This window comes from Neoarius graeffei, chromosome 20 (assembly GCF_027579695.1).
Source record: "Neoarius graeffei isolate fNeoGra1 chromosome 20, fNeoGra1.pri, whole genome shotgun sequence".
NCBI classification, from domain to species: Eukaryota; Metazoa; Chordata; class Actinopteri; order Siluriformes; family Ariidae; genus Neoarius; species Neoarius graeffei.
In genome coordinates, this window is record NC_083588.1 from 60,878,889 (window position 1) to 60,898,369 (window position 19,481).

Below are 19,481 nucleotides of genomic sequence, written 5' to 3' on the forward strand. Positions count from 1 at the left end.
TTCCGCTCAACAACAAACCAGTAGAGTTAAGAGTCGGTGTTAGAGTTTATCAGCGCCACCTAGTGTACTGGAGGTTAATTAGATAGATCGGTGGTGTAGTGGTTAGCGCTGTCGCCTCACAGCAAGAAGGTCCTGGGTTCGAGCCCCGTGGCCGGCGAGGGCCTTTCTGTGTGGAGTTTGCATGTTCTCCCCGTGTTCGTGTGGGTTTCCTCCGGGTGCTCCGGTTTCCCCCACAGTCCAAAGACATGCAGGTTAGGTTAACTGGTGACTCTAAATTGAGCGTAGGTGTGAATGTGAGTGTGAATGGTTGTCTGTGTCTATGTGTCAGCCCTGTGATGACCTGGCGACTTGTCCAGGGTGTACCCCGCCTTTCGCCCGTAGTCAGCTGGGATAGGCTCCAGCTCGCCTGCGACCCTGTAGAACAGGATAAAGCGGCTAGAGATGATGAGCGATGAGACTTATTTGATATTAGACTTTTATTTTTATATTGGATGTACCACTGAGGAGTTGCACTGAAATGTCATTGTACAGCTGCGCAATGACAGTTCAATTCAGTTCAATAAACTCTAAAGGTGAAAGATTTTAAAGCCTCCTTTTTTTCATAGAGGGCCAGTTTCTCATAAAAATAAATAAAAATACTCATGGGCTGGTCTTATTGATTGAGGAGTCCAAGAGTCTGAGAGCACTAGTGAAAATGCTTCTGTTTGACTCTCTTTGTCAATCCAACGCAAACATTTTCATTATTACAAATGACATGATCAGTGTCAGGAACCAAACAGTGAGGCAAGAGGACACAAGAGTTTTTGGTTCAAAAGGCAGGGTTTTATTGACCCAAAAATATTTAAAAAGTTTACAAAGACCAAAATTAATAATACAGTACCTATAGGCCTATAAAAGAGGTCAACAAATGTTAACTTAACACACAAACATCTTGTTAGGGTTTTGCGGGGGATCAAACCCGGGTCGCTAGTGTAGTGAGCCAGCAAACCCCCACTAGGCCACCAGGGGAATGACCCAAGTGCAGAGGAGTGAGGCGAAAGTAGAGTAGAAAAACAGTTTATTTACAATATTTACAATCCAGGGCAAAAACAAAAGTATAATCCAAACGCTCAGAAGATAACCGGGAAAAAACCAAAAGTTCAAAGAAACAAAGAGCCAAAAACCAGAAAAGAAGAGGCAAAAATACAAACACTCAGACGATCCAAAAATGGTAAACACAAAGTCCAAAAGAAAGCAAAGTACAAAAACCACAAAGACACAGGCGAGGAACACGGAACAGAGGTTACTGGAGCTAAACATAACAGCACAAAGACTCCGTGACTAGGGACCAAACTGAGGGAGTATTTATACACAAACTAAATAGGACACAGGTGACAATAATGAGGACTAGGCGGGGCACAAAACAAAGGCACATGGCCGTCAAAACAAACACAAAACACAGAAACAGTGGCAGCCTCTAGAGGCCAAAACAAATGTAACACATCTGAAAATTAGGTTAAGCCTAATTTATGTTAATGTATTGTATATTGTGTACTAGTATGTGTTATTAACAGGAGAGTTCAATATGTAATGTAATCTTTCAATGTACTGTATATTGGGGTGTAAAAATATGCATTCCTAATAAGAGATTTTAATATCTAATATAATTGTTTAAATATATATTGTTTACAATGGTTGTTCAGGTCCAATAGGCCTCTTGTAGTATGTGCTTTGTATTTTGTTTGTCGGACTGTAGGCCGACAAACTACACGAGTGTAACACACGTTACTTCCTATGCAGCCTGTGTTCCAGAGGGTGTGTGGGTTGCTAGGGTAATGGGGGAAGGGAGTGTAAGAACAAGTTATGTGAATATCCTCTCGTCCGTGGTCCCACGGACATTAGTGATTTTGATTAATAGTAACACTATGTGAAAGTTACGGACTTTGAGACCAGTTGATCCACGGTTGTATTTTTTTCCACTTGAGTCGGTTCAGCGGGACGGGGTGGAGTCACAGCTGTTTTCAATTACCGCTGTTGCTATGAGCTGTTGAGTCTCGGCTAGCAAGGTTTTTTTACTCGGGATTAAACACGTAAAAGGGGACTACTTCGAGGTGCCCGAGGGATGTTCGTGGTACAGAGTCTTCTCAGCTGCTGCGGATGGTAGTGGGGTCGTATGGACGACGGTCAATGTTGGTATTTGGGGTCAACATCGTAGAGTGACTACAGTTAGCTTGGGGAAGCTAACTCACAGCTGTTCGTGAGTAAACAGTGATTCCTTTCCCTCGGATGTTTAGAGCTCCAACGCGCGCCAACCTGGGTACCCATACGTTGCTGTTTTAACTCCGGCCGGGTATTTTCTTTCTTTTCCCTTTCTATCTTGAATGTGTGGTTTGTTCAGTGTTGCTGTCATTTAATATTATTAACGACTTTTGAAGAAGGTTAAGCACAGTAATGGGTTCATAATAAATGTTTATTACTTATCTTCTGATATAATCTACTGTATGCCTGATCTTACTTTCCTATGTCATGGTAATTAATGGTCTCCAATAGGTATAGTTTAAATATGTTAAATTGTCATTCTCTGAGGTTAATCAGAGTGGGGGCTCAGAGTATAACTGTATAGAAGCACAGCAGTCAACTGTAAACATTTCCATAGTTTACCCCAGGCCTCTGTATAAGTGAGTATCATCCCTAGAGTGTAAAGAACTTGTAGTGCAATCTATTGCTGATGAGCAGGGTGATTTACACAAACATGACAAGATAAGGAAAAAACAGCGGCCTCTAGAGGCCAAAACAGTCCCAGTCCTAACAGGATCCCCCCTCAAGGAGCGTCTCCTGACGTTCCCAGGGCGATCCAGATGGGCCAAATGGAAGTCCCGACACAGATCCTTGTCTAAAATGTCCCGGGCGGGGACCCAACAGCGTTCCTCAGGGCCATAGCCCTCCCAGTCCACTAGGTATTGGAGCCCACCGCGGACCCGGCGGGAGTCAAGCAGGTGACACACAGTGAACACAGTCTGACCCTGGAAGATGCGGGGGGGCGGGGGATTCCTAGGGGCAGGGGCATACGTGGACGACAGTACGGGCCTCAACAGGGAAACATGAAATGTGGGGTTGATCCTTAGAGTCCGGGGCAACTGGAGCCGGTAGGCGACAGGGTTCACCCTGCGCACCACCTTGAAGGGGCCAATGTAGCGAGGGGCAAGCTTGCGGTTCTCCACCCGCAGCGGAAGGTCCTTGGTGGACAGCCAAACCCGCTGCCCAGGGCGGAAAACGTGGGCAGGCCTTCTATGGCAGTTGGCCTGAGTCTGGTTGGTTCTGGAGGTCTGGATGAGGGTCCTCCTGACCTTGCTCCAGGTCTTGCGACACCGTCTCACATACTGGTTGACCGAGGGCACCCCAGCGTCCTCCTCCTGCTCCGGGAACAGAGGTGGCTGGAACCCGAATTGGCACTGGAACGGCGACAGCTTGGTGGTCGATGACTGCAGGGTGTTGTGGGCGTACTCTGCCCATGGCAGCCAGGTGCTCCACGATGTCGGGTTATCCATCACCAGGCCTCACATGGTGGTTTCCAGGTCCTGGTTGAGCCTCTCCGTCTGGCCATTGGACTGGGGGTGGAACCCAGAGGAGAGGCTGGCAGTGGCCCCGATGAGCTTGCAGAACCCGCGCCACACTCGGGAGGAGAACTGGGGCCCCCGGTCAGAGACGATGTCCTGTGGGAGACCAAAGACTCAGAAGACATGATTAAAAATAAGTTTGGCTGTTTCAAGAGCAGAAGGGAGTTTGCACAGTGGTATGAAGCGGCAGGCCTTCGAGAATCTGTCGACAATGACCAATATGACAGTGTTACCTTGTGAGTCAGGAAGACCCGTGATGAAGTCGACTGCCACATGGGACCAGGGACTCCGGGGAATGGGCAGGGGATTCAGGAGGCCCTGGGGATGCTGTTGTGGGTTCTTGCTTCTGGTGCACACCTCACAGGACAGGACGAATGACCTAACTTCCTTCTCCATGCTTGGCCACCAGAAGCGTCTTTTCAAGAAGTCCAGGGTCCTCCAAGCTCCCGGGTGGGCGGTGAGAGGGGACGAATGACCCCACTGGAGAACCTTGGCCCGGGCTTGACGAGGGATGTACAGGAGGCCCGGTGGCCCTGTCTCAGGACCGGGGTCCTGGTGTTGAGCTTGTCGGATGGCCTCCTCAACACCCCAGCGGACAGGGGCCACAATCCGGGACACCGGGATAATAGGCCCAACTTCACTCTCCCTGTTGTTGGGCAAGAATAGCCTGGAGAGCGCGTCCGGTTTGGTGTTTTTAGAGCCAGGGTGGTACGATAGGGTGAAATTGAATCGACTGAAAAACAAGGCCCACCTAGCCTGTCATGGGTTCAGTCTCTTGGCTTGCTGGAGGTACTCCAGGTTCTTGTGGTCCGTCCAAACCAGGAATGGATGTTGCGCTCCCTCCAGCCAGTGCCTTCACTCCTCAAGGGCCAGTTTAACCGCTAGCAGTTCTCGATCCCCCACATCATATCGGGACTCCACAGGGCTCAGGCGGTGGGAGAAGTAAGCGCAGGGGTGCAACTTTCCTTCCGAGCGTTGAGAGAGCACCGCGCCGACACCACTGTCCGAGGCGTCCACCTCCACGATGAACGGTTGGGAAGTGTCCGGGAGGACCAGAATGGGTGCCGTGCAAAAGCGGTGCTTGAGGTCCTTGAACGCCTTTTCCGCCCGAGAAGACCAGACATAAGATCTACCAGTCTTTTTGGTGAGATCCGATATGGGTGCTGCTACGGAACTGAAGTTCCTGACGAACTTGCAGTAAAAGTTAGCGAATCCTAAGAACTGCTGAACTTCTCTAACGGACTCGGGAGTAGGCCAGTCCCGGACGGCCAGGGTCTTGGCTGGGTCCATTTGGAGTTGTCCCGTCCGTTCTATAAAACCCAGGAAGGAGACCTCGGGGACATGAAACTCGCATTTCTGGACCTTAGCAAACAGTTTATTCTGTAGTAGTCTCTGGAGGACTTGGTGGACATGGTGGCGGTGCTCCTGTAAGGTCTTGGAAAATACCAAGATGTCGTCGAGGTAGACAAAAACGTACTGGTTAATCATGTCCATCAAGACGTCGTTGATTAGGGCCTGAAAAACAGCTGGTGCGTTGGTGAGTCCGAAGGGCATCACCTGGTACTCGTAGTGCCCTGACGGGGTGTTAAAGGCAGTCTTCCACTCGTCTCCCTGTCGGATACGGATGAGATGGTATCCGTTCCGTAAGTCCAACTTGGTGAAGACGGTGGCGCCTTGGAGCAGGTCGAATGCTGTGGACATCAGTGGAAGGGGATAGCGGTTGCGCACAGTGATCTTGTTCAGGCCCCTGTAGTCAATACATGGTCGGAGCCCCCCATCCTTCTTGCCGACAAGAAGCCGGCACCAGCAGGTGAGGTGGAGGGTCGAATGAACCCAGAGACCAGGGCGTCCTTGATGTATTCCTCCATGGCCTTGCATTCTGGCTGAGAGAGGGAGAACAGTCTGCCCCGAGGAGGGGTAGTCCCAGGGAGCAAGCCAATGGCACAGTCGTAGGCACGGTGCGGAGGAAGAATGGCGGCCCTACTCTTGCTGAAGACTTCTTGAAGGTCCCAGTACTCTGTGGGAACTTGAGATAACTCGGTGAGATCAGGAGGCTCGGCAGGAGACACGGGAGAGCTAGAGAGCAAACAAGAGGCATGGCATGCAGGGCCCCATTCCACAACCTGGCTAGTTACCCAGTCTATGCGCGGGTTGTGGCGGGTAAGCCAAGGAAGGCCTAGAATGACTGGGAACACTGGTGAATGAATCAGGTGCAGGGATATTTCTTCTTTGTGAGCTTGAGACTGGAGAAAGACTGGAGAAGTTACTTGGGTGACTCTTCTGTCACCTAAAGCTTGGCCATCCAGGGCAGACACAGACAGCGGGACTTCAAGAGGTGCAGTCGGGACATTGATAGTTCGGGTGAAGTGGATATCCATAAAGTTACCAGCCGCCCCGGAGTCTAGCAAGGCCTGGCAAGAGTGGACGGACTCACCCCAGGAGATGGAGACCGAGATGTAGACTCCTTGGCCAGGAAGTTCAGGAGAGAGGGTAGGCCCCGTCACAACCCTCCCTCGGCTGGACGGGGCGGTCCTTTTCCCGAGAGCTCGGGACATGATGCTCGGAAGTGGCCAGGCTTGCCACAGTAGATGCAGCACTTGTCCCTCCTTCTGCGCTCCCTCTCAGATGCGGAGAGATGGGTACGACCCACTTGCATGGGCTCCGGACAGTCACTGGAGGAGGTAGACGGGCTCCAGGTCGAGGCAGTGAGGCCGGGGAAGCTCAGGACTCGGCGGCACTCTCTAATCCTGTTGTCAAGACGAATAGCATGTGAGATCATAGTTTTGAGGTCACTTGGGCATCCGATAGAGGCCAGGCCATCTTTGATGGGGTCAGACAAACCATGGTGGAAGGCTGAAACCAGGGCAGCCTCGTTCCATCCACTGACTGCTGCGAGCGTCCGGAATGAGATGGCGTAGTCTGCGATGCTTCCTCCTTGCTGGATGGACATGAGCTTTCTGGCTGCGTCTTTACTGATGTCCGCCTGATCGAAGACACGAAGCATCTCTTCTGTAAACAGCTTGAAACAGGGGTGTCCAAACTGATCCATAAAGGGCCATGTGGCTGCAGGTTTTCATTCCAGCCATGCAGCAGCACACCTGACTTGGCTCATTCAATCAACTGAACTGTCTTCACACAGTCAAATACTTGCAGCCACACCCACCCTTGATTAAAGGGTGGGTGTGTCAGTTGATTGAATGAACCAAGTCAGGTGTGCTGCTGCATGGCTGGAATGAAAACCTGCAGCCACATGGCCCTTTATGGATCAGTTTGGACACCCCTGGCTTGAAATCAGAGCACTTAGGTCCCTGTCTCTGCCAGATGGCCATTGGCCAAGCTCGTGCCTTACCAGCTAACAAGGTTATCACAAAGGCAATCTTGCAGCGATCCGTAGTGTAAGTGGTAGGCTGGAGCTCAAAGGTGAGTTGGCACTGGGTAAGGAACTCCCGGCACTCACCGTGCTTGCCGTCATACCTCTGTGGTGCAGGAAGGCTGGGTTCGCAAGGTGAAGGAGGCAGCGTGGCGGAAGGCACTGGAGCAAGAGCAGATGGTGGAGCAGGAGCCGGATCAGGATGAGGAGATGTGGGCAAAGGAGTCAGCTGTGCCAGGGTTTTCCCAATTTGCTGAAGCAGTACCTCGTGGCGAGCAAGGGCCTCACGTTGGCTTGCAAGTGTTCGTCCATGAGTGTCCATGGTAGCTCCGAAGCGTGTTGAAGCAGCCGTAATTCCCTGAAGGTTAGCCAGGTAGACCGTTGAAGACGCCTCTGCTGAGTCGGTCATGACGAAGTCTTTCTGTTAGGGTTTTGCTGGGGATCAAACCCAGGTCGCTGGTGTAGTGAGCCAGCAAACCCCCACTAGGCCACCAGGGGAATGACTCAAGTGCAGAGGAGTGAGGCAAAAGTAGAGTAGAAAAACAGTTTATTTACAATATTTACAATCCAGGGCAAAAACAAAAGTATAATCCAAACGCTCAGAAGATAACCGGGAAAAAACCAAAAGTTCAAAGAAACAAAGAGCCAAAAACCAGAAAAAAAGAGGCAAAAATACAAACACTCAGACGATCCAAAAATGGTAAACACAAAGTCCAAAAAAGTCCAAAAGAAAGCAAAGTACAAAAACCACAAAGACACAGGCGAGGAACACGGAACAGAGGTTACTGGAGCTAAACATAACAGCACAAAGACTCCGTGACTAGGGACCAAACTGAGGGAGTATTTATACACAAACTAAATAGGACACAGGTGACAATAATGAGGACTAGGCGGGGCACAAAACAAAGGCACATGGCCATCAAAACAAAAACACAAAACACAGAAACAGTGGCGGCCTCTAGAGGCCAAAACAAACATGACAAGATAAGGAAAAAACAGCGGCCTCTAGAGGCCAAAACAGTCCCAGTCCTAACACATCTGACATGACGTTAACTGAACAAAAACTGACCTCACACAACGAGACAAAAAGGAACATATATAGTGGCTTGGTCAAACCAAATGACACAAAAGGGGTAACAAAAATAAATGCAAACAGATACAAAGCAAAATTAACTGAAGCCAAAATCATGTTAAGCCAAGTCAAGTTTATTTGTATAGCGCTTTTAACAATAGACATTGTCACAAAGCAGCTTTACAGAATTTTAATGACTTTAAACATGATCTAATTTTATCCCTAATCTATCCCCAATGAGCAAGCCTGTGGCGACGGTGGCAAGGAAAAACTCCCTCAGACGACATGAGGAAGAAACCTCGAGAGGAACCAGACTCAAAAGGGAACCCATCCTCATTTGGGTGACAACAGACAATTTGATGATAACATTTTTAACATTTTTAACATGAAGTCAGTTTCGTTGATGTTATAAACTCTTCATTGATGGAAACTTGAGTGCAAAACTGTTCATAACAACTGCAGTCCTAAAGTTAGCAAGTCAGCTGTAGTCGTCAGCCATAAAAGCATTACTGTAAGGGTAGTATCTGCTGCGACAGCTTGCGACAAATTGCGAACATCATTCGCGAGAGAGTTTCAAAAGTGTCTTGAAACCTTCGTGGGGCTTCTCAATTTCCTTGCATGAGTTGCAAAGTGTCGCTCCTTCGTCGCTGAAATTTTGAACATGTTCAAAAAATTTGTGCGACAAAATTTCTCTCAAAATAGCCGCAAATGCGTCGCTGGTGTCGCAAAGCCATCGCGAACCTTTCTCAAGTCAATTTCCGTGAGGCTTCCTCTACTTCCCTGCCTGCCGAGGGAAAGCCGGGTTGTGACTGCCTGCGACTAGTTGGAGACACGACAATTGCGGTAAAATATGCGAATATCAATTCAGTGGATTCCAAGTGAAAATTGTCGCTAATTCACATATTTTATTGCAATTGTTGTGTCTCCAACTAGTCGCAGGCTGTCACAGCCCAGTGAGATACTGGCTTAAGAAGAAGAAACCTTTATTTGTCACATGCACACTTCAAGCACAATGAAATTCATCCTCTGCATTTAACCCATCTGAAGCAGTGAACACACACACACAGAGCAGTGGGCAGCCACACCAGAGCACCCAGGGAGCAGTCAGGGGTTAGGTACACTGCTCAAGGGCACTTCAGCCCAAGGCCGCCCCACGTTAACCTAACTCCACGTCTTTAGACTGTGGGGGAAACCTATGCAGACACCATGCAAACTCCACACAGAAAGGCCCTCGCTGGCCGCTGGGTTCAAACCCAGAACCTTCTTGCTGTGAGGTGACTGTGCTAACCACTACACCACCGTGCCGCCAAGAGCGTCTTTCAAGTGTGACTTTCAACTGTCCATATGGAGCCGTCCTCTACAGGAGCGATGTTATGAGACTCTGACCAGATGGAGGGCATCAGGATGGATCAGGCAGGTCCAAGGAGCAGAAAAGGTCAGGATCTCGATCTCAGGATTGACATGTAACTCCCTTTCGGGCACATGGTGGGATGTGGTATGGCCTAATGAGCAGGCTCTAAGATTTACGTCTTCTCAGGCCAAGGCCACAAATAAAATTTGTAAGTAAAAATGCCTGGGCAGCACGGTGGTGTAGTGGTTAGCGCTGCCGCCTCACAGCAAGAAGGTCTGGGTTTGAGCCCCGTGGCCGGTGAGGGCCTTTCTGTGTGGAGTTTGCATGTTCTCCCCGTGTCCGCGTGGGTTTCCTCCAGGTGCTCCGGTTTCCCCCACAGTCCAAAGACATGCAGGTTAGGTTAACTGGTGACTCTAAATTGACCGTAGGTGTGAATGTGAGTGTGAATGGTTGTCTGTGTCTATGTGTCGGCCCTGTGATGACCTGGCAACTTGTCCAGGGTGTACCCCGCCTTTCGCCCGTAGTCAGCTGGGATAGGCTCCTGGTCAAACAAAAACTCAACACTTAAATCAAGAATTGATCTTTTTCTTGTTTCCCAATCAGCCATAAACTTTGTTAAAGACATCTCACATTCTTTTCCATCACTATCTGATCAGAAATTGATAACTATTAAATTAGGAGGTCAACAGGATTATCCACAATTACGAGGTTATTGGAAAATAAATAACAACTTATTAAAAGATGAAATATTTAACAATAGTATTAAACACCTGATATCTGAGATATTCCATGACCTAAGTGAGGGGTGTAAACAAAAATGGGAGTTTTTCAAGTACAAGGCAAGACATATTGCTATCAAGAGATCCAAAATGATCAAAGCCTAGAAACGTCAATTTGAAGCAAACTTACTCAACAGAATAGATGAACTGTCTAGGGAAAATGTTACAGAAGAAGAAAAAATAGAAAAGGAAAATCTTAGCTTGCAACTTGACAATTTTTATATAGACTTGGCAAAGGGGGCCTTTATTAGATCAAGGGCCAAATGGCTTGAGGAGGGCAAGAAGAATTCTAGTTTTTTTTCTCTAGAGAAAAGAAATGGACAAAGAAAAGCCTTGACCTCTCTCAATATCAATGGCACCATATCAAATGATCCTTCTTCAATCTCAAGTTTCGTTGAAACCTTTTATAAAAATTTGTATTCTTCCAAATTTAACTCGAGCAACTGTAGCGGATTCATTGAAAAGATAAGGGGTCACCCATAATTTTCATCATTATCATGAGCGTACAAACCATATGCGGGGGGGAGGGGGTTAATGACCAGGCGTACACTTTTTAAAAATGAAAAAAATGATGAGCCGTCAATTTCGTGCCACGACAGTGTTGCCAGCTAGCTCTACACGCTTTCTTTCTTCAATACAACAACAATGGCTGACCCAGATTTTGACCGCATTTACAAATTTGTGAATAGCAGAAATACCGCTCTTCACAAGACTCCTTCAAACGAGTACGAGCAGTTTTTAAACGTTTATTGTTTCCTGCATTCATCTGAGAAGCGGCAGGAAGCAGTTAAGGCAGGACAGGCTACTTGGAAAGAATCGAAAACGAACGTTTCAAAGCAAGCTGAGCTGTGCCGGCAAGCGATCATCCGGATGGAAAAAATCAAGTCGACTTTTACAATTCGGGATTATTAATCTCATTAAACGGTACGTAGGATATCATATGGGTATTTTGTACTTGCATCAGCAGTCAGTTGAATTTTATACAGTCAGTCATCTTTTCTTCCATTTCAGAATGAAAGTCCTGCACGACCAGCCCCAGCTCCAAAACTGGTCAGTGTGTCTACCTCAGTTACAACACCAGAGGCCATGGCTGATGAACCTGCTAGAGAGAAGCGTTTGACAGAAAACGAAGTAAACGCCAGTTCACTTTTGTGCACTGCATTGGGAATTTCGTGTGCAAAACTGCTGTCTGAAGATATCAAGAGTCATCCAGAATTTATGAGGGCTTTGTCGACAGTTTCCTCATCACACCTGAAATTCTCCACTTTGTTGAAGCAGTGGGAAGGATCGGGTTCATTTACAAAAGCTGGATCTAAAGTAAGCACTACAGTGTCTGCAGCTAAAGTTGAGATAAACCAATTGAAACAGAAACTGACTGAACTCTCTGATCTGAAAGTGGTTACTACAAACCTTGCTGTCCAGCTTCAATCTTGTCAGCAAAAAATGAATAAAATGCTTTCAATGTTGCCTGTACTTTTTGAATTGAAAGATGCAATGGAGACGGCTATTCCATTTCTGCAGGCATGTGTACGGGCTCAAAAGGCAAGGAAATTCAACAAGTTAACAGGCCAGACTTCATATAAACTGATAGCCAACGAAAATCGCCACATACTTCAAGTACATGGAGGCAAGAGGGCACTGGCTCAGGAAGAGCAGGATAAAGACTTGCGCAAGAACTGTTGTAAAATATGTCACCAGAATTTCCCAACTCGTTACCAGCTTCAGCGTCATCAGGATTCTACAGGACATAAGCTGAAAAAAGGAAGACCAACACAGTGATTGACAGTTATGTTGCATGTGAAACTGAGTCCTGTGTAGCATTCTGGTTTTTTTTTTTAATCTGGACATATTTTAATAAAAAGTAATACAAGACATGGTTTTATTTTGAATTCCTATTCCACGTAGATCCATCATCATTTTTTTGTCCGTTAATGTACACTTTTTTTTTTTTGGGGGGGGGGGGGGGGGGGGTTTGCTCAAAAGTCTACTCTTTGTAGACTCTTGATAATGATGACAATTATGGATGACCCCTAAGAAACAATATCCCTGTTATCAATAATGCTTAGAAAGAAGTTTGTGATACAAATATAACTGTTGCTGAAGTAAAGAAAGCCCTTAATTCTATGAAAACAGGAAAGTCTCCTGGTATTGATGGGCTTTCAACTGAATTCTATCAACATTTTTGGGAATATATTCAGGGTCCCCTACTTTGTATGTATAATGAATGTCTGGAACAAAGGGAGATGATGACTACTATGAAACAAGCAATAATCTCACTTATACCTAAACCCAGGGGCGCAGATACGTTTTTTGAACTGGGGGGTACAAAAAACTGGGGGGGACAAAGCTGCCAGCAAACCAACCCCAACCCCGATATGCCTGTCAAACTTGTTGTGGGTAACCATAGCAACCAAGCTCGAGCTCGCAACCTGTGCAGGCTGCGCAGCTCAACCAACCAAATATCAGTCTTTGTTTTGTTTTATGTGAGTTGTTGCAACTATGTACTGCTGTGCACCTCAGTAAACCGAATGGTAATTAGTCTTTTGATTTTTCAGTGAGGTTTGCCTTATGCAAAGAAAGACAGCATAGACGTTTTTTCCTCCCTATAAGTGGGGGGGACCGAACGAGGTGAATTTAAATCTGGGTGGGACGAATCCCCCCCGTCCCCCCCTCTATCTGCGCCCGTGCCTAAACCGGACAAAGATTCGCTACGTATTGACAATTGGCGCGCAATCTCATTATTAACGTTTGACTATAAAATATTAGCTTTAGTTTATGCAAATAAACTCAAAACAGGTCTCTATGATATCATATCATATCAGAAACTCAATCTGGTTTTATGAAAAACCGACATATAGCAAATAATGTAAGACTGGTGCTTGATTTGCTAGACTATGCCGATGCTGTGCCTTCACAAGCTCTTATCCTTTTCTTGGATTTTTACAAGGCCTTTGATACTATTGAACACTCATTTCTTTTGGAAACTCTCAGGTTATTTGGTTTTGGTGATCCTTTCATTAAGGTTATTGAAATGCTTTACAAAAATATAAATAGTTCTGTAATAATTAACCAAAATACAACCAACAGATTTGAGGTCAATCGTGGAATCAGGCAGGGATGCCCAATTTCCCCCTTCTTATTTCTGTTGGTCACGGAATTATTATCAGTGAGTATAGTTAGTGATTTTAATTTAAGAGGCATAAATATTTTTGCGGGGCGGCACAGTGGTATAGTGGTTAGCGCTGTCGCCTCACAGCAAGAAGGTCCGGGTTCAAGCCCTGTGGCCGGCGAGGGCCTTTCTGTGCGGAGTTTGCATGTTCTCCCCGTGTCCGCGTGGGTTTCCTCCGGGTGCTCCGGTTTCCCCCACAGTCCAAAGACATGCAGGTTAGGTTAACTGGTGACTCTAAATTGACCGTAGGTGTGAATGTGAGTGTGAATGGTTGTCTGTGTCTATGTGTCAGCCCTGTGATGACCTGGCGACTTGTCCAGGGTGTACCCCGCCTTTCGCCCGTAGTCAGCTGGGATAGGCTCCAGCTTGCCTGCGACCCTGTAGAACAGGATAAAGCGGCTAGAGATAATGAGATGAAACAAAAATGGCAAAAGGTACGACCTTCCTTCTGTGCCTTCAAGGCAGAAATAGACTTGCTCTCTTCGAGTGGTTAAAGACAATCAAAAGAATGACAGACTTTTATGTGTCCTTCACACAGTATGGAAAGAATGATTGTTCCCTTCCTCTCACTGTATTGTGTAGTATTATATAATATGATATAGTATGTATATGTATTACTTATTGTCTTTAATTTATTCTATTTATTTTTTCCCTTATATTATTATTTATTGTTTTTCTTTTGTTGCTGTCTGTTTGTCTATGCCTAGTTATTTCATTGTTGTAATTACTGTTATTGCATAAATAAATAAATAAAACAGGAGCGAAAGTCATGACGTGTCTAGTAATATTTTAAAGTTTGTGATTTGATAAAGATGTTTAACAAGTACTAATGATGTATTTTATTCCCCATCATGCGATGAAACGCACTTTGTCCATCCTGCCTTGAATGCTAACGCGCATGCGCAGAGGTGTGCCAAGTGGTACAAGTGTGAGCGAGTTTGAGTGCAGATGGTGTGAGTGAGTGAGATCAGTGCAATGGACTCTTTTATGAAGTTGAGCAGTCAGAGCCAGGGGAGGGATCGTGTTTTCAGGTCGGTGTGTTTGCATGTTTATGAGCATTAAAGTTCGGTGAATGCAGAGATCTGAGCCATGTGTGACTTCTGTTCAGGGCAACCCAGTACGCATGCGCACTGGCCAAATACCTGCTTCGAAATGATACACGGAGAAAAGTTCTGGTGCAGAAGCTGCAGAGTTTGGAGTCCAGCATGAGCTCAGGACGGAAGCGTAAGTGTTACACAGATGTTGTCTAAAAGCCCAGATGGATTGTCCTCTCTCTCTCTCTCTCTCTCTCTCTCCTTAACCTCTTCTTTAACAATGAAATCAACACCTTTTATAACTGATCACTAATATTTCCAGATGATCCCAATATTCACATGAGATATACAAATGGAGTCCTTTTCTCTTTCTCTTTTTTTTTAAAAAATTGTCCCACCATAAATTTTCAAAAGAATGCATGCACGGAATATTAAAACGGTCATTTAAACTGAAATGCAAATAAAAAGTGCAGCTTCTTACACCATAATGCTCACATCTCATCTCATTATCTGTAGCCGCTTTATCCTGTTCTACAGGGTCGCAGGCAAGCTGGAGCCTATCCCAGCTGACTACGGGCGAAAGGCGGGGTACACCCTGGACAAGTCGCCAGGTCATCACAGGGCTGACACATAGACACAGACAACCATTCACACTCACATTCACACCTACGCTCAATTTAGAGTCACCAGTTAACCTAACCTGCATGTCTTTGGACTGTGGGGGAAACCGGAGCACCCGGAGGAAACCCACGCGGACACGGGGAGAACATGCAAACTCTGTACAGAAAGGCCCTCGCCGGCCACGGGGCTCGAACCCGGACCTTCTTGCTGTGAGGCGACAGCGCTAACCACTACACCACTGTGCCGCCAGGCCTATTTATTAATTTTGTTTTTTGTAAACTTATATTTTTTTGGGGGGGTCAATAAAACCCTGCCTTTTGAACCAAAAACTCCTGTGTCCTTTTGCCTTGCTGTTTGGTTCCTGACACTGATCATGTCATTTGTAATGAAAACGTTTGTGTTGGATTGACAGAGAGACAATCCAACATGAGCTCAGACCGAAAGCGTAAGTGGTACACAGATGTTGACTAAAAGCCCAGATGGATTGTCCTCTCTCTCTCTCTCTCTCTCTCTCTCTCCCCCCCCATTTTTCTCCTTAGCCTCTTCTTTAACAATGAAATCAACACCTTTTATAACCGATCACTAATGTTTCCAGATGATCCCAATATTCACATGAGATGTACAAATGGAGTCCTTTTCTCTTTCTCTTTTTTTTTTTTAAATTGTCCCACCATAAATTTTCAAAAGAATGCATGCATGGAATATTAAAATGGTCATTTAAACTAAAATGCAAATAAAAAGTGCAGCTTCTTACACCATAATGCAGGCAAAATAATCATCTCTGTGACCTTAAATGTGGCATGGGTGTTGGTTTGAGCCAGATGGACAGGTCTGAGTATTGAGTATTTCAGAAACCGCTGATCTCCTGGGATTTTCAAACATAACAGACTCTCGAGCTCGGATAGAATGGTGTGGGAAAACAAAACAAGCAAAGTGACACAGTGAAATGTCCCAGTGCTCTTGTACTAAATGTAACCACTCTTAGAACGCTCATCGTCCAATCAAATTAGTGGATCAGAATTAACTATTGTTGTATACACTCACTGTCCAATTTAATAGGAACTTGTTCTTGATTCTAAGGTTCCTGTTCTTGGCTGCAGGAGTGGAACCCAGTGTATTGTTCTGCTTTCTGTTGCATGCTGAGATGCTTTTCTGCTCACCACGGTTGTAAAGAGTGATTTATATGAGTTGCAAAATCCTTCCTGACAAAAAAGCTCGAACCATGAATCTGGCCATTTCCCCCCCTCTGACCTCTCTTATCAACAAGGTGTTTGTTTCTACCCACAGAACTGTCGCTCAGTCACTTGGTGTTTGTTTTACGCACCATTCTGTATAAACTCTGTTCTGTGTGCAAACCCCAGGAGATTATCAGTTTCTGAAATACTCAAACCTGAACTACATCTGGCTCAAATCAACACCCCTACCACAGTGAAAGAAAGTCACGCTTTGAGATCACAGTGTTTCCCCATTGTGATGTTTGAATGTTGGTGAACATTAACTGAAGCTCTTGATTTGTATCTGCGTGATTTGATGCGTCGTGCTGCTGTCAAGGGATCGGCTGATTAGAGAACTGCATCAAACAGCGGGTGGATGTATGGGTGTCCTTAATAAAATGTCCACCCAATGAGTATGTATATTAATGTTTATAATGAACATTCCCCCCATGCTTTTTGAGCATGCACAACGCACCAAGCATCCATCCTTGTGTTTCTGGTAAAATGTTAGAATGAGTACCGAGTCGCAAATTTTATTTCAATTTATTTTCTGTATTTAATTCTGATTTAATGATTGACCAGAAGAATTTAAAGTGCCATTCCACCATTGGATGTATTCTTTGGCATAAAATACAATATATTTTGACAACATATATAAATAGTATCACTAGATAGAGAAATCTTTTAGCTTCAAAATGATATATCAAACATAATTTTTTGACAACGACAATTATATTAATTTTGCAACCAAAGTCACCTACCCTTTTAATTTCCGCGCGTGATGTCATCGGCAGGTTCCCCTTCTTGTGTACCACGTGACATGTGACGTGGCACATATTATCAGCAATGGCGGATAGAACGCGATAAAAATAATACCAATAAATCTAGCTAATACCAATAAATCTAGCGAACTGAAAGATTAACTCAATTTTTCGCAATTTTTTTTTGGCCCCCATATACGAGGAGAAATGACTCTCTCACTTTGGGGGTTTCCTGGTCTAAAAATAGACCGACACGTGGTACACAAGAAGGGGAACCTGCCGATGACATCACGTTTCACTACCGCGCGGAAATTAAAAGGGTAGGTGACTTTGGTCGCAAAATTAATATACTTGTCGTTGTCAAAAAATTATGTTTGATATATCATTTTGAAGCTAAAAGATTTCTCTGTCTAGTCATGTTGTCATAAAATGTATTGTATTTTATGCCAAAGAATACATCCAATGGTGGAATGGCACTTTAACCATAATCCGAACGCCTTCAAAATAACTTAACTTTGTTATTTCGTTCAGTTTTCAGGCTCGGCAATGCAGTGAGTTCTATTGATGCAGCCAGGAGAACCCTTTACCTGAGTGACCCTGTGCTGCGATGGTGCCTCACCGTAGCCAACCTGAACCGCGCCCTTTATTTCATCTGTGACAACATCCTCTGGGCCAGAAGCATCAACCTCATCCAACATATCGATAAGGAAAGATGGAGCTTAAATGCCACCCGATATTACGTTTTCTCCTTGGTGATGAATCTCGTCCAGGATGCTTACGTGATTGTCCAGCTCATGGTCCAGAAGTCACAAGATGGACAATATCGGCAGAAAGTCCACAATCACCTCAACGAGAGCCAGGATACTGCCACTGTCGTTATTCCACAGCTTGATGCATTTCTGTTCCTGCTCATCGAGAGCCTCAGAAGTCACCCAGCTCTAATTCTTGATGTGCTGAAGAATGCATGTGATCTTTTCATTTCTTTCAATAAGCTTGGAGTTTACAGGACGAATGAAGGGGTTGTCGGACTCTGTGGACTCGTTTCATCTCTTATAGGGATAGTCTTGGTTCTGAAGCCCAGTTTAAAAAACAAACCGTAAGACAAGATGCATGGGATTGAAGCCCAGACAGGAAGTACTTTTAGACATCGACTCCATGTGCGTTTTTGTCAGGGCATGAAGCTGATACGAATAGTGTAAGACTGGCATTATAAACTGAACTAGAGTCTTAGATGAATCACTCTGGTAGTCTGAAGACATATTAATGGAAATGATATGCCCAGGAAGTAGTTTTTTGGTGTGAATCCTAATTGAGCTTTTCAGTTTTATATAAAAATGTCCACTGTATTTGGAACATCTGTACACCTGGACATTCATGCACTTATCTCATCAGTCAATCATATGGCGGCAGCGCAATGTACTGTATAAAATCATGCAGATACAAAAAAAATATATTAATGGTAGCTAATGTTCACATCAAACTTCAGAATGGAGAAAATTTGTCTCTGAGTTTCACTGTGGCATGATTGGTTATGCCAGATGGTTTGATAGTTTGAGTATTTCGGAAACTACTGATCTCCTGCGTTCCAGTGTTCCTAATAAAGTGGACCGTCAGCATTTGTATCTATGAGACTGGATTACTATGAATCACTATTCTGCTGAATGGTGTGAGCTCTGCCATCAGGTCTTGTGATTCAGACCTTCAAACCTAAAATCCTTTAATATGTTTTGCATAAGAGCTCCGTGTTTTCACACTGGACTCCAGGAATACGAGTTATCATTCAAAAATAAGGTGTTTTGAACTTTGATATTAACAGATGTCTTGTTTTGAGCTGGATGAGTGAACTGTCCATCACCATCATTTATCCTATATGTCCAAAAAATTGAGAAAAATATCAGGACTGTTACAGTCTGAACAATCAATCAGCCTCTTCCTGGGGTTTTAATCACATTTATTTAGAGATGTACTTCATAAGTAACACTACATGTCATAGTGGTTTTGTTGGTAGCAAACTTTAGTGCTACACCTGATGAACTTTTGTTAAAATGAATGTGTTATACTACTGTACACAACAGTGAATTCTGAATTTAATGTGCAGTTAGTTCTATAGTCATAACAGGGTCGGGAACACCTCTTAAGTATTCTGACGTGCAATAAATGTGAATTATACTGGCTTGACAGAGCAAACATACTGTTCTTGTTGGTCATCATTATCTCATCTCATTATCTGTAGCCGCTTTATCCTTCTACAGGGTCGCAGGCAAGCTGGAGCCTATCCCAGCTGACTACGGGCGAAAGGCGGGGTACACCCTGGACAAGTCGCCAGGTCATCACAGGGCCCACACATAGACACAGACAACCATTCACATTCACACCTACGCTCAATTTAGAGTCACCAGTTAACCTAACCTGCATGTCTTTGGACTGTGGGGGAAACCGGAGCACCCGGAGGAAACCCACACGGACACGGGGAGAACATGCAAACTCTGTACAGAAAGGCCCTCGCCGGCCACG

General features: G+C 45.3%; 1 protein-coding gene across 1 annotated transcript; it reads left to right on the top strand.

The window, feature by feature from the left end:
• The first annotated feature begins 14,312 nt into the window (after window positions 1-14,312).
• On the top strand, window positions 14,313-18,094 carry pex11a (peroxisomal biogenesis factor 11 alpha). The gene is made up of 3 exons (XM_060902675.1): window positions 14,313-14,368; window positions 14,446-14,561; window positions 17,499-18,094. Exons 1-3 carry the CDS (start codon window positions 14,313-14,315, stop codon window positions 18,065-18,067), a joined length of 741 nt encoding a protein of 246 aa, XP_060758658.1. The 3' UTR covers window positions 18,068-18,094.
• Window positions 18,095-19,481: the final 1,387 nt, after the last annotated feature.